At 37.1% G+C, this 16,496-nt stretch overlaps 1 protein-coding gene across 2 annotated transcripts; it reads right to left on the bottom strand.

Moving 5' to 3' along the window:
- Window positions 1-801: 801 nt before the first annotated feature.
- On the bottom strand, window positions 802-16,368 carry cnot2 (CCR4-NOT transcription complex, subunit 2). Of its 2 annotated transcripts, XM_067437146.1 has the most exons (16): window positions 16,243-16,368; window positions 15,048-15,170; window positions 13,274-13,346; window positions 13,014-13,161; window positions 12,749-12,928; window positions 8,868-8,944; window positions 8,616-8,741; window positions 8,311-8,435; window positions 8,030-8,150; window positions 6,359-6,515; window positions 6,214-6,275; window positions 6,085-6,134; window positions 5,905-6,005; window positions 5,669-5,813; window positions 3,634-3,687; window positions 802-1,450 (listed from the first exon to the last, which is right to left on the bottom strand). In XM_067437146.1, exons 2-16 carry the CDS (start codon window positions 15,156-15,158, stop codon window positions 1,364-1,366), a joined length of 1,617 nt encoding a protein of 538 aa, XP_067293247.1. In that variant the 5' UTR covers window positions 15,159-15,170; window positions 16,243-16,368; the 3' UTR covers window positions 802-1,363. The 2 variants fall into 2 exon arrangements, with proteins under 2 accessions (XP_067293247.1, XP_067293248.1); XM_067437147.1 differs by lacking the exon at window positions 3,634-3,687.
- Window positions 16,369-16,496: the final 128 nt, after the last annotated feature.

Raw genomic sequence — 16,496 nt, 5'->3', positions numbered from 1 at the left:
AAAGCCGTTCTGCTTTATTACAAAGAAAGGGAGCCTTAAAGGTGGTCAGAAAATACAAGATTGGTCTGTTTTTCGTACTATCGGTTTTCCCTTTCCTACGAAATGCTTCTATTCAAATAGCTGCAGCTGAAATGTCTCCACCCCCTTGGTTTTGTACTCGGTAGGCCTTCCGTGTCGCCTTTATTCGTTTAGTTGAATTGGTCTTTAAGTGCACGGGGTAACAAACGTGATTCCCCGTCTGGCAGCTCAACATACTGTTTACTAATTTTTTTTGTCTTTTGCATTTTTGCTTCTACCACATAATGCCATTTCTGTTTACCTCCTAAAAACGAGGTCAAGCATAGTTACTTCTTCCAAAATAGACGTAATGTATATATATATATAGATACATCTATCTATATATATCATATATATACACATTCATACATACATATCTTTATTCATGTGATGTCAAAAAATTAAAAAAATGTACACGTTTATTACAAAATCGTAACAAAGACTGAAAAGGGTTTGTATTCATTCTGGAACAATGTTTCTCGATAAGCTCACAACCGCCTGGTCCGCGGCTTGTGCCCAGCAAACGGTCACTGAAACAGTCTGATTGGGGTTTATTTGAAGCTAAGCAGAAAACAGCTCGGGATGAGGAACGCAGGTGGATGGAGCAAAAGGAATGACAAACGAAAGAAAAGAGAATGGGGGATGGATGGGGGGGGCACCTCCATGATGTTAATGACAGGGCCGTGCGTCCTTCCAGACGACGGGAGCGGAGCGGTTTTCCCACATAAAAAAAAAAGCAGAAAACAATTTTTGTGTTCTTTTATTACTAAATAGTGCAACAATGAACATTGCATTTTCTTTTGCCCTTGTGTATTCACATGTATTGGATTTGTCTTTGTGTCTGTCCTGTTTGTTAGCGCAGCACGCTTCGGAAAACAAAGCGCCAACTGCGTATTTTTTCTCTTTAATACCAATGGATGTGTTTGTGTGCTGTACTGCAACTTCAAAGACTCCAGGCAAACACCAAAAGGGGCTTTCCATCAGAGGAGTAAACAAAACATTGACCCTGCTCAAAATGAAATGGAGGGAGGAGAAGAAGAAGAAAAAAAACGTAAGAGGGGAATTTAAAAACAGAATGAAAATATATAGAAGTGTTTTTTTTTTGTGTTCGGGCAGCACATAATTTGTAAGGCAGGGTCCCTCCCCCAGTTCTCAAGGTGGAGACCCCCGCCACCCTCCCCTCCCCCTCCCGCAGTTCTTGTCCAGACAGTTGAGGAATAAAACCAGGTTTTTTGTGGTCGGGCAGGTCGGCTGGCTGTCTCTTGCCGATCGCTCCTAGAGCTCCCGGGTGCTGATGGACGCAGCTTCAGAAGGCCTGCTGGGCCGGATTGTAATTGAAGGTGGTTGGCACGTGAGGCCGCTCTTCTAGCTTGTCGTATTCCAGGTGAAACTCCTGTGAGACGAGAGGAAAGCACAGAACTGACGTCCAGCACACATCTATATATGACATGCACATCACTTGGAACAGTCAGTATAATTATGACAAATTTCGACATTATCAGCAATGATAGATAACTGCACAATTGGTCAATTAAGTACAACTTTTTTTTGTAAATAATGAGTAACATTTTATTCATTTTCACACTGATTCAAACTATTTCTTGCAGTGAATGTGTGAATAACTGAATTTCCAAAAAAGTAAATTTTATCAAATTAAACAATATAATTTATTAAAAATAAACACACTACAGGTGTGCAATATATATATTGTCTATGACAACATCAAGATTGTTTTAAAGATATGTCCCTCACTTTACAAAAACACACGCTTTGACTGCATGAATTGGTCTATTAAAATGCATTTAGAATACCCCAAATATTCAATATCACATTGTAACAGTTCAATAAACAAGACGTTAATATTAAAATGACTTAAGACATAATATTGCCTATTTTTGCCCACATTACATTTTGATTTTAGATACAACATTGCCTGTTTTCACCAATGAAAATAGTTCCAAACAAAGCAACAGGACTGTTTTGTTTCTCTGAGCAACACATGGTGGTTTCATCACTGAATGAATGAATTGTTGGAATGAATGATTCAATGACTCACTCCTTCCTGAATGAATCAGCCATTTGAATGAATCGGTTGAAACTCAAGAACTGAATCCATAACATAGGCTGTACACTCGCTATTGTGGTGCATATGGGATTGAAAGAGTGCACTCAATAACTTCCACTATGGTTTCGGACACCACTACAAATGTCTGTACCCTAAAATAATAATCCTATTTGAGTGTATGGGGATAATTTTGGATTCAGCCAGTGACTTAATTTCCTATTTAAAGTATCTTTTCAAGTTTAAATCAATTCAAAATATCACTATTCAATTTAAAACATCAAAACATTATGCATTTGTAACTGCAGGTTAAATGCATTTATGTCCCTCTGAGCTGCATTAAACAGTGTGTAAATGCATCTAAACGTCACTTCAGATGCAGCTTTACTTTTTTTGATGAATTTTGTTGATACTGATCTCATTTGATTGGTAACAGCCCTATTGTGTCAGATTATTCTAATTGATTTATTGAATAAATGTAAGAATGTGTCACAAAATATGATGCATACATTTAATTAGGTTTAAAATAGCTACATAAACATAAAAATGCCCATAAAAAGGTAAAATAAATTTAAACTTATTGAAAAATATGACTTCTGTCACTACTGTGAATTGACCAGTGTACCTAATATGAATAATAATAAAAAAAAGTGCAGTCCTAAACCTGCCAAGGTACCAACACAATAAACACTTTCAGCAAAATACTGTCTAATTATAGATATCAAAATCCATAAAAGATATTTTTTGTCAATATTGCACACCCCTAACACACACACACATTTCAATTAATATATTAAAAATTATGTTAAAAAATAATATATATTTAATACATATATTTAAAAAATCTATTTTTTGAGATTCCGTTTCAAAGAAAGAAAAAAGTGGTATATTTCAGTTATTTTGTGTACATATTTACTATCATTAAATTATGGTTATTTAAGCATTATATACACTTTCTAGATATTTTATTTAGAGTTGGCTCATATCGTATAATAAAATGAAAAAAAAAAATGAAAAAAAAACACAACTATAATTGACATAGCAAGGCTCGAAATTGCAACCATTTTGGTTGCAAATGCTCCCAAAATTGAATCTTTGTGATCTCAAAATATATTTGGGAGCATTTGTGCGAGTGTAAATATTTTCGAGTGTGACCTGTTTTCATTTATCTACATATCTATATATTTGCTATTTATTGCAGTGTATGTGCCTGCTGTGAGTTGATACAGTGATTGGTCCACCATTCTATCACAGCCAATTAAACTTCATCTTTACGCTCTTAACTTTAAAGGCGATTTTAGGTTGGTTAATATTAGCCATCAATCACTCCCTTTCACTGCGCTCTGTTGTCACGTGACAGGGAGATAACTAGCGCGCAAAATGTAAAGAACTGAAGAGAGAAGATGAAAAAAACAGTTACATATCACAAACCCAGCATTTGATTTTTCGTGGTTAACTACTTCACTAAAACGTAGGGGTGTAACAGTACACAAAACTGACGGTTCGGTACGTACCTCGGTTTTGAAGTCAAGGTTCGGTACGGGTTCGGTACAGCAGGAGGGAGAAAACTAAACATAAAATTTCTTTTTTATTATTAAACAGTGGTTTACTGAACAAATTGTCTCTGTCTTTAAATGAATTCAATTATAATTGAAAATTTCTAAAGAAAAAAAAACTGCTAATGCTGTAAACTACAAAGGGAGCCCTTACTTGCATATTACTATAATATTAAAGGTTAAAACAGAGCCCAAACTTTTAGCGTAAATTCAGTTGCTATTTATTTTTAGATATAATAAACAATCAAATAACAAATGCAAACATGCAAACTGCACATAAGGCAGTTTTTCCAATAACTTCTAAATCTAATTATAAAATTATGCTTTACTCCAATAAATTTGTTGAAATATAATCCTTTACACATTTTCAAGACAGATTTATTTAAACACATTAAATAATCAAGACATCACTAACAGATTAAGTAAAATATAATGAATATATAAGCTAATATAGTGCATATATTAAGCGAAAAATTGTGAACTAACAAGCTGTGAACACTGAATGACTTGCCTGAGGTGAATATAATGTAATACTTTCATTTACATTTCTGCAGTTAAAACACTGATTGAGCGATATTAAGTTGTACTGTATCTTTCAACATACTGTCAGATGTTCATTCATGTTTATTCTGTAACTAGTATTAAAGAAGAGATGATCGCGTTCACGTGTGCTCCACACTGCCGCTTGAACTGAGGCGCTTATACAGTGTCATGCCACATTTAAGAGGGTCAAAAACGTCATTTTTTATAAAAATTCAGAAATTTGAAAGATGACACTGTTTCTTATTGCAATTAGGTAATAACGCTGTATTGACAGTGTAAACATAAGAATGGAACGTTACGGACAAACGCGTGTACAGTTACACCCCTAATAATATTTAATCAAATGTCAAGAAAGAAAAATGTGTTTTGTGACATAAGGTAAAGTGAGGTTGACCTTTAACAACGAACCAAGGGGTTGCTCGGTACACCATGAAAGTATTGGGGGTTTTTTTGTTCAGTTTGAATATTGTTACATCCCTACTAAAACGCTCTTGCACAGTACTTTCTTTCCTTACTTTTGTGTCTCCTTTTTTAAAAAATTCTCAGGTCTGTTTTGTCTCTATTGCTGCTTAAACAAGTGGACAAATATATTTTAACGGTATTTTTTTTTAGTTTAACTGATAACTTTGCAATTAACGCATCTTTTTTTCTGTCATCTTGAGCTAGTGCTACATTATACGATTACGCTCCTATTCATGCAAATGCTTTTAAATAATTTAAGCGTGAATGTCATGACACGCACAGAAAGATGCACGCCAGTATCGCGCACACACAGACAGAGCGGCAGAAACGATTTCTCCTTCCGCGCCTGAATAAACAATAACACACAGAATTATGCCAAAATGCCTGTTTGTCGAGTATTCTCATAAGAGCAGTCTTAAATTGGTTAAATAACGTCATAAATTAACTTAAAAAGTAGCACGTGACAGCGTGTCATGTTCGGCAGTGGCCGATCTTAAAGTCACAGCAGCCTAATAAACCAGTTGTTGTGCATTGATGTTAATCAAAGTACAAAGGTAACAGAAAATTGTAGCTTTAATATTAATTAATCTATATTTGATTTATTCATTCTGTATTGCAGACAGTTTGCTAACTTTATTCAATTTCTGTATAGGTAAATATTACATTTATTATAATGGGTTTATGTGAAGGTTGTTCCCTTAAATTAAAATTAATTTTTAAAAGCCTAATACAGTAAATGTTGAAATTGATATAGCTTTCAATTATACTGTAATTTTGAATGTCTATCATTAATGTATATAAATATTTGTTTTGTGGTGCTGGTGCTCCATTAATGTGTCATTACTTTAACAATCATCCTGCCTCTTAAATATTGGCACAAGCCATTAGAAACGGCACAAATCAAATGTTACGTTTCAGAAATATCAGCAACTCTCTCTGTAGCTGAAGACAAAAAGATGGTAAAGGAAAAAGATATCAGAATCTTTACCTTAGCGACCTTCCTCCAGTTATGACAATCAAAGAAGTAGTATGTTCCTCTCTCGTAGGTGTTGGTCTTTAGCGTGGGCTCCATGCCAGGTGCTCTTGTAATCCAAACCCTTTCCTCTTTATGGTACCGCCAGTCCCGGTTGAAGCTGCAATACAACAAGATGTCCAATTTAATCTCTCGACGCCTACCTGTGGTTAGTTACCAACAATGTTAATGACTTAATTGGCAGGACGTACAGCTCGACGGCAGCGAGGAGTTGTAAGAGGTCTCCTCCGTTCATGTAGTAGAGGTAGAACAGCAGGTCTTCACCATATCGCCCCAGTTTTATTGCAGCCAGCTGTATAAGCACATTATGAGGTCAGTTGGGTGCGCATCACAATTTCAATGCAGTTTTATTGAAGTGTTTATCACCTCACCTTGTCCCTTATGTGAATGTTGGTTAAGTACTCTGAAGGAACATGGAAGTCTAAAAAACAGTTGCATTCATTACTGAAGAGCCAAAATGAGTTGGTCATCTTTAGCAGTTAGGTCAAATGAACTCTTACCAATGTCTTGTGGTCGACACGGAGCTGAAGCCCACGGAGATGCAAACTTAGGATACAGATTCCTACAAGGAGTTAAAACAGAAATTAATGTGTGGAACATTGATAAGAAATCAATGTGGCAAAAACAAAAAACAAAGTATCATACTCTGGAGAGTTAAGGTTGAGTCCTAGCGTTGTTAGGTCGCTTCCTAAAGCCAGGTGAACCATCCCAGGGTCTGTCTCAGCTGCCCGGATGAATGTCAGGAGTCCAATCATTCCAAACTGATCCGTCACCATTCCTGAGGGAATGTTTGTTACCTTGCCTATAAAAGACAAGAACGAATGTCAAGTTTGATTGGAGTTTTTCCAATAGACAGGGTTCCTATATATTTTGACCAATTCATTCAGCAATTTACAGTGAATCTTATATTCTATAACTATATTATTATCGGGCTGAAACCTTTCCTGGATCAAAAATGGTCTATGGTGGTGGCTGACAAAAGCACTCACACACAGTACAAAATGTATATAAATGTGGTATTTGTCCCGCCCCTTCTCCACTCTGATTGGACGACTGGGTAAAAGTGACAGTGATGAGCGCTACATTTTACCTAAAGTTGAACACTTTAACTCTCAGCTACCGGTAAAAAAAATTAAATCAAAAACACTTCAGTGTGAAAAGACGCTCAGAAACTGTTACCATCCTGCCGTTTTAAAAACCACCCACACAAATATTATATATATTATATATATATATATATATATATATATATATATATATATATATATATATAAAGTGTGTGAAATATAATAGTGCGTTAAACAAGGTAGCCCAATAACCAAAACGACATAACAGGCAATGCCCCTGACACCACCAAAGAGGAAAAAAAAAACGACAAATATGTTTTAGGCTGCTCAGTCAGGTGCTCGCCTACTCAGTACGCGCTGAATGCTCGTTGCAAAATGGCTATTGCGTTTAACAGACCAGAAATAAAAGATCCTCCAATAACCAACAGGTCTGGTGTTTGGGTGAATTTTGGATTCTCTGATTCTAATTTACGCCACAAACTATCCCACAAACTATCCCTGCAGCATTTAGACAGACATTTCCAACTTATTCAAATGGCAAAAGACATCACCGCGGCGATTGGTCCATTTATAGATATGAGACCTTATGCCCGTTTCACACAAACTCCGTCTGCAGTGCGTAGCCTATGCGGTGCGTATTTTTTCCGTACCGGTGTTAACGGTTGCGGACTGCAAACGCAGCATATGTGAAAGCACAACAGGGCGTGCGGCTCCTGCACCACATACGCAGTGCAAAACGCACCGCATACGCACTGCAGTTTTAAGAACATGCTTAAAGGAATTGAGCCCCGTTATAATGTTCCTTCACGAGCCCATTTCAACCAGTAATTTCTGCTTTGTACCAAAAAACAAAAGCCCAAATAGAGAACCAATTGGCCAAAGCAACAGCGGTTGCTCTGACAACAGACGGCTGGATGTCAAGGGCTACACAAAGCTACCTGACTGTAACAGCACATTACGTCACCGATGAATGGGAGCTGATTCACCCCTAGGTTTTTAAAACAATATATATAACTATATTTGATATTTGCCTGTGATTGATGATTTAAGATATTGCTTTCTATGCCTTTTCATAGGGTTATAAGTGTTATTATATTTTTAAACATATCAACTTAAAATGGAAACCTGCCTGAACAGATTCTTGAAAATAACTGATTAAAAAGCACATTACTTGTTTTATTCAACAGTTATGTTTTCAAAGCTGGAAGTTGTTTGAAATACATCCGTGCATGTTGCTAGGGAGCCTCACCATCAGGCAACACCTGGATCCCTTTCTTTTGCTGGTTGTTATTCTGTGCTGATGATGTCTTGTCGCCGGGAAATTTGGGTCCATCTGCACTTGAGCTGCCCTTGCCTGATGAGTTCAAGTTCTGTGGAGAGAGCAGAGGCCAGAACAATGAGTTAAAGGGCAAGCAATCGTTGCATCACTTCAAATTTGAATAGCTGAGTATCCTGACCCATCCTGCAAAACAATGACATGTTATTTATGCAATCTGAAGCTCATGAAAGGTCATTTCAGGCAATACTGACTGATTTGCTTTCATCCGTGCTCAATGTTGGGTCCTTGTAGTTGGGCCCGGGTAGGGCTGGGAAGTCTTCGTTGTGAATCGAGAAGTCCTGCGACTGTTCGTTCGATGGCTTTGTGACCATTCCAACTACAGAAAGATACATTTTAACAAAGGTTTGAGGGTTATAGTGAGAAAATAAAAATAAAACCACTGACCTTGTAATGCATTCACAACACATCATCCATTCAAGAAGCATGCTTAGTCATTAAACAACTAAGAGGGTTTGGGTTCCAGCTAAGTAATGTGATGTGTAAAATGAACTCTTACCATAGGGTGCCCTTCCAGCCAGCGGATTATGCAACGGTGTTGGGTTGCCGTTTCCCTCCCTCCGACTTCTGTCTGCAAGTGCTGGGAATTCTGAGAGATCTATTCCTGTCACATTTTCACTCCCGTCTGCCACACAGATGATAGAAAAAGAATAAAATGAGAATGGTCTAACTTTCTTTCTAGAACACAATTGAAGTGTCAGGGTTCCTGTCATGGTGCATCATCACCAAGCACGTTCAATGAAGCACTCACCTGTCCCGTTGAAGATGTTATTGGATAAGGAGTTCATTCCAAACCCCTGGCTCCGGCCCATTCCAAATCCTGACATACTACAATGACACACATGAGGATTTGACCCTTTTGTTAAGGTCACTCTTAATCAGTCTTGATTGGCCTTATCTTGGCCTAAGGTGAAAGTTAATTAAAATACATAATATGTATTTAAGATTATGAGAAGATTTTTTTTTTTTACATAAAATCAGCTTTAATTTTCGCAATAAACAAAAGAGATTTGCGTATTTTAGAAAGGAGATTCTAAAAAGATTGATATGTGCCCATCAACCATAAATGTGCACAGAAAACAAGATATATTTACAAAATATGTAGGCCTGTGATTCGGTTATAATGGGAAAGTCCATAAACAAGTAAAAACATTTATAGTGTTACAAAAGTTTTCACAAAAATAACAAGAAGCACAACTGTTTCAAATATTGATACTGGAGTAACGGCTGCTTTTTTTGGTTCTAATATTATTTCACAATATTGCTGTTTTTACTGTATTTTTGATTAAATAAATGCAGCCTTAGTGAGCATAAGAGACATCAAACCATTCACAAAAATAGTTGACGAGTAGAATTAGCCACCAAAATGTATGCGTAAAAAATTTTAAGATACCAACCCTAAAATTTGAATGGTAGTGCAAGGCACATAATGAACACACTTGTAACAAATATACATACAACCCATCAGTAATGTATCCCATTATTTTCTATACTAAGTGTTTTATTTATTGCTGTCAGTGTGTGAGTTTCCTGTATAATTTTTATAACAGTAAAAATTTTACCTATCATACTATCATTTTAAAGTACTCCTATTATGCAATTTTAAATGTTCCAAATTTTGTTTTGGAGGTCACCTACAACAGAATTACATGCATTAAAGGGTTAGTTCACCCAAAAATGAAATTTCTTTCATTAATGACTCACCCAAATGTTGTTCGACACCCGTAATACCTCCGTTCATCCTCGGAACACAGTTTAAGATATTTTAGATTTCGTCCGATGGCTTTCTGTCCTTTGATTCATATCCGTGATCCGTGATTCATATCACTAATGTCACGTGATTTCAGCAGATTGACAGTTTGACACATGCTCCGAATACTGAATCACGACCGTTTGATTCTTTATTTGAGGAACACGGAAGAGAAGACAATGCTGAATAATGTCGTATTTTTGGATCAAAATGTATTGTTGACGCTTCAAAAGAGTCTAACTAACCAACTGATGTCACATATGGACTACTTTGATGATGTTTTTATTACCATCTGGACGTGGACAGCATGTGGGCACTTACATTCAAAAGGACAGAAAGCCCTCAGACTAAATCTAAAATATCTTAAACTGTGTTCTGAAGATGAACGGAGGTCTTACGGGTGTGAAACGACATTAGGGTGAGTCATTAATGAAAGAAATTTCATTTTTGGGTGAACTAACCCTTTAAAGGTCAAAAAACATTTACATTTTCTCATAAACATTGCAGCGTCACCTCTTTTCTCAGTGTCTGAAACAGTTCAATCTCTCTAAACCACTCCTTTCCAAAGTGCATGCAAAGCGAATTTGCAGAGCAGAAAACAGTGTCTTCTCGACATGTCAACAACACAGATCAAACTCTTCCAGGCCTCAGCTACAACTACAGTGTTTGAGGGCTGGTAAAAGTAGACTTTGTTCACGAGCAGCCAATGAAGACCACAGGAAGGCATTATGCAAATTTGTTACAAACCTACATAGGTTCGAGCAGTGAGATTGGAATTAATGACAACTTGTTTCAGGCAATTCAGAATCGCTTCTTTCTTTTAGGAAACAACAACACTATTTATTAGGGATGTGTGCGAGTACTCAAGCGTGAAAACGATGATCACTGGGACTAAAATATTTTTTTAAATGTCTAATTGATTTTTGCGGCCTATTGGGCGGTTCCTGATGTCTGATTGGTTAGCATTAGGTCATGCAGTCCAGACTGGTGAAATATGTAAAACTGTGAACTTTCAAGTTCACAGTGATGCCTTGGAATGATTATTAAAAAATACAGTTAGGTGCAAGATGTGCGGCACCAATCTTCCATATCCATAACATTATAATAAGAACACTATTGTAACGGAATTCTTTGTGCTTTAGTTGCCCTTGTCTCAGCATTGTTGTTACAGGAAGAGCACATACACAAGATAAATATTAACAGACACGGTCAAGTTCAAGTGCAGACACAAATCGTGATATTACTTATGTTGGATGTATCTGATTAATTTCATATAGAATGCGTTGGGTTGAGTTTATTAACCTGTTACCAAAAAACAGTGTTCATTCACTCTTTAGAGTCATTATTGACTATGATTTGGTTATTTGAGACAGTGATTACTCCTTTTAGAAGTTTCTTTTTTTAAAATCATGATATTAATAATATAATAATCCAGCAGTGTTATTTTTTTTCAACAGGCCGATGTTTTATTTTGAATTGTTTCTTGTCATAACTTCGAAAATGTGCAGGGATGTCTGGAAACACTTGATAAAGTAAATGAAAATACAGTTAAGTAGAAATTGCGCAGCTTCATTCATCTTCGGAACACAAATTAAGATATTTTTGATAAAATCCGAGAGGTTTCTGAACCATCCATAGGCAGCAACGTCATTGCAACTTTCAAGGCCCAGAAAGGTAATAAAGGGATCGTTAAAATAGTCCATGTGACTCCAGTGGTTCGACCTTAATGATATGAAACGACGAGAACATTTTTTGTGAGCAGAACAAATAAAAATAACTTTAGTCAACAATTTCCTCTTGTCTGTGTCATTCTCCTACACTGTTGATGTAGTAAATACAGTCCAGCGCTTTCTAGTTGTGGCAGTATGGCAGCTCCACCATTGGCTAGCTCCTGCGTCAGCAATACACGCATGCATGGTGGTGCTCACGTAAACAGCATCGGCCTAAGCCGGGGTTTTTTGACGTAGAACTCAGAAGCTGTATTTACCACGTCAATAGCGTAGAAGAATGACACAGACAAGAAGAAATTGTTGAATAAAGTCGTTATTATTGGGGGGTTTTGTGCACAAAAAGTATTCTCGTCGCTTCATAAAATTAAGGTTGAACCACTGGAGACCACTCGGATTTCATAAAAAAATATCTTCATTTCGAAGATAAAGATGAATTAGTCAGTTGTCGGTTTGGAACGACATTAGGGTGAGCAATTAATGACAGAATTTAAATTTTGGGGTGAACTAACCCATTAACTAGTTCACTTGCAATTGGGTCCTTTTGTGCAGATACAAGTTGTAATGTTACGTTTCTGTTGTGTATCTAGGATATCTGATTAATAGGATGCGTCATAGAATGGTCTTCAGTTTACTGGTGTTCTATCAGTACTCAAAATTAAAAATTGACAAAATTGCCCATCCTTACTATTCATCTGCACTTTGATCTTTGAGCTTTTACATTTGAAAACAGCTATATTACACACTACATAAAAGGTAAATTTAAAAAAAAGCATAATAGGGAGCATAATACTTTTTAAAATAAATAAAAGTATACATTTAAAATGAGAACTGTAAATGTTTTTTGGACAAACTAGTCCAACACTCAATCCTTGCTGTTGAGCCGTGCCATAAACAATAAAGATAATTCAAAGACATTCTATAAATGTGCTAAATAAACAAAAAAATAGACGTTACAAAAAGTGTCTTCAGAAGTCAATTTATAGTTTGTTTTATTCCCATTTCATTGAATACAATCTGACCACTGTCCTGACTCCTGGCACTGGTATTTCTGTACAGGTCTTTTTTTTAAATAGTACACTATTAATTAACATGCTAAATTGACAGCCTAAAAACAAGTCGTGTTTGCTAGCTCATTTTTTTGGCCGGTCTTACCTGTTAATGGTGAATGGTTGGCGTGCTGGTTGCTGTTTGGGCATGCAGATAATGCTGGGAGAGCTGCGGTTAGGGCTGCCCAGTCCAGAGCTGCCCATGCTGTTGGTCCTGCCGCTCATGCCCATGCCCTGCCCTACCTGCGAGCTCATCATGTTCCTGGAGTTCATGGGCAGAATGCCCCTGCAGAACATCAGCAAGACTGGGATTTAGCACAACAGACCATGTCGTCCCATACAACACAAATCACACAGAAGAGATGGCGTACCTGTTCGGCGAAGGTGGTGTGTGGAGGGACATTGTTGGGACGCCTGTCGTTGGGGTGCTATGGCTCGGTAACTGAGTGCCTTGTGTTAAACTCCGGTTCAGTTGAGGATTATTGTTGCTCATACCCCTCATTGAGAAACCTAGTGCACCTACAAATTGAGAAACACTGCTCAAATGGTGCTCAGAATCAGAATCATAGTGTTTCAATGTGAGCAAAACAACTTATCAGTAATACAAGATGGAGCAAAGATTGGTACTCACTTTGCGGACCATACAAACTCGCACCAAGCTGTGACAATTGACCTGACGATGACGGCGAGGGAGATGGCAGCATCTGTAAACGTTTATTAACCAATATGTAAACAAGCTCTGACATTATTAAACACACAAGCTATAAACCATTTTCATACACATTTAAATATACTAGAGCTGCACAATTAATCGTTAAAAGATCACAATTTCCATTCAAACACCCACATGATTTTATTCCTAAATGACCATAATTCTGCTCTGTCTTATGTCTGTTTCACATTGCAAGCGTCAGCGGTGTATTTTGCCGCTGCCCATGGTAATGAATGAAGGGTGTCCACTGGCGCGAAGCAGAGCGAGCATTTTCAATTCATTTTTATGGAAGGTGAGCATAAATCTTAACCTCCATAGGAATTAAATGAAAATGCTCGCTCTGCTCCCCGGCAGTAGACATGCACACGTGTTTCTCGATCCACTGACTCTTGCAATGTGAAACTGTGTTGTCATTGAATCATTCATTTAAAAGATTTATTCACAAGCCCCGATTCATCCAATAACGAAAAAAGTCTTGATGAATGAGTCATTAGCCCCTTTCAAACATACAGTATTTACTGGTAAATTACCAGTAACAGATCATGTGTGAACAGGACATTTTCAGAAAAAATACCAGTAAAATAAATGGCAATTTACCAGTAACAGAAGTTGTAATATTACCAGTAATGTGCTCTGTGTGAACGCAGAATGAAGCTTACCGGTATATTCACGTCTGAAGTCATAACACGCGGACGTAAGAAGTCTGCTTTGGGCCAATCATAAGTTCTTATGGAGATGAGGTAATTACTCCATGCTGTTTTACGGAAAGCTTTTTAACAGTTTTTCTATGTAAACATGTCCTAAATTATCAACTTTGATAGGTGCGCGATGTCTCGCAGCTTTTTCAACGTCTCGCTCGAGACCCTGCCTTCTTTCCCATTCATCAGCGCTGCGGCTCAGCAGTTGGATACTATTACGCGAGTGTCGTGTTTTTAAGAGCAAACGTGCGTTCTGTTTGATCATCTGTTATGCTTGTCACTCAGACGGCAAAAAGATTGTCAAATTGAACAGACAGTGAAAACTAAAGTTTTCTTCCTGTGTGGGCGAATTAAGACAACAGCGCATAGGGTTTAAAAGGTTAGGCGCATAGGGTTCTGACTGACATCAGAGAATTTACCGGTATTTTGCTGCAGATGTGCGAGCGGTCTCTTACCGGTAAAAAGCCAGAACTCCATTGCTTGTGAAATGAAAGACGTTTTTTTAGCGCTAATGCAATATAAGAACAAATTATGACACACATTAGATGTGTTATCTGTGTATTTTATCAATGTCATGTTACCATTCCCAATAATGGGAAATGCAGTTTGTCACAACTTGCAGATTTGTTTTCCTCATAAAAAGCAAAATTGTAGTGTCATAATTTGTTCCCGCCATAATGTTTTATTAACAAAAATCTTGAAATTAAGACATTATAGTGGCATTTGCATTGTAGTTTTAGTAATGTAATTTATCAGTAATACATTTCAGTAGTTTTGAACCATTTATACATTTATGAAAGACTACTGGTAAAAAATAAAAATATTATTTTTTCGAAAAGAAAACATTTTAACATATTTTTTGGTGGTCAGGTCATGGGAAATGTTGGCAGTGCACATGACAAGGCAATAATAATGTAATAATTTGCCATTCTATCAGACCTCTGGTAAACAAAACCATTATACATAATAATCAATATTAACAAAAATGTTCTTACGTCTTTCTCCGATCGATGCGGGAACATTGACGGCTGGCCATAGTACATGCTCTCATCAGGGTAGTCACTTTCGACCCCCTCAACAAACTTCTTTCTCGTTGCACTGAACATTCCGTTTGTCACCTGTGGAAAAAGAGGAAACAGTTAAAACCAAGTTGTTTTAATCCTGATCCCCCACATCTGAAGCAGAATCATATCAGATTATCTTTGCACAGATCTAGTGGACATATCATTAACCAGTTCTATATAGTCCCACTGAGAACTAGTAATAAATAATGAATTACCACTGCAGAACAAGACCTTAGTCTATATGCTGCTTTAAAGTGCATTGTGAGAAGGTACAGGCTGTTTTTTCCCACATAATTTACACCTAACTCTTGCCATTAGGACGTGCCAGATTAAACTTTAATGTAATTTAGCGAGTAGTCATATGCTTTAAGAACATATAGTCCTGCCATGGCGATACGTTGATAAACAAATAATGTATTCATCTATTCAAAACATAGCAGGTATTTGGTATATGGTTGGAAATAAACAAATATCGCTTTCTAAACTGACACCTGACAACAAACACAAAATCAGCTTAGTACACCAGCTAAATCCATGAAAAAACAGCAATTACTAGCCAGATACTTCAACCAACTCACATTTAAATACACCGTCACATTGTTCAAAAAATTACAAAAGATTCGTACGTCTTATGATGTTACGAACACATTTACAGAGAGACAGAACTAAAATAAACAATGGCATGTCGCGAAATGTTCTCATTTATATCAGCTAGTTAGCTTTGCCGTTAGCTGTGTAGCTGCTAACTAGACATTTTCGGCTTTAATAAAGATTTGAATAAAAACCAAAACACATCGAACCATGTAATCTATATTAGTCAGGGTGCCTTCGTTTTATACCAGACTTCTAGACATACATAATGCATATATCTATCTGTTTAAATGGTCTAGGCCTCTGTCTCGGCTGTCTGTTTTTGTTAGCGCTCAGCGCTAGTCGGCTAACTCTGGCCTCCAGAACAAAAACAGAAACCAGTAAAGCCGTGCAAACGTGTCACTGCATTCATTCAGCAACTAAATATCTGCTTGGATATACGCATTAAGCTGCAAATGTTCATTTGGCCCTGTATATGCGAAGCAAACCCTTTTGTGCAATGTATGTTTTTTGGGTGAAAATGAAATTGACTAACCGCATTAATTTACCCTCTCCTCGCAGATCCAAGATGGCTGTGTATCCTACAGGCGAGAATGCTGGGGGAATAGCCTTTACCCTCTGACCCCTTGACCTTCGGTTTATTTCATATTAGACTGAAAATGGTGTTGGACAGTCTGCTGGATATGATACTTTACAGGACATTTTATGATGTTCTAATAGCAGGCTACCATTACACTGTATTCACTATTTTTTTACCTACCTGAAACATCTCTAGCACAGTTTCCTATG

This window comes from Pseudorasbora parva, chromosome 25 (assembly GCF_024679245.1).
Source record: "Pseudorasbora parva isolate DD20220531a chromosome 25, ASM2467924v1, whole genome shotgun sequence".
Lineage (NCBI taxonomy): Eukaryota > Metazoa > Chordata > Actinopteri > Cypriniformes > Gobionidae > Pseudorasbora > Pseudorasbora parva.
This window is presented reverse-complemented; position numbering and strand designations above follow the sequence as displayed.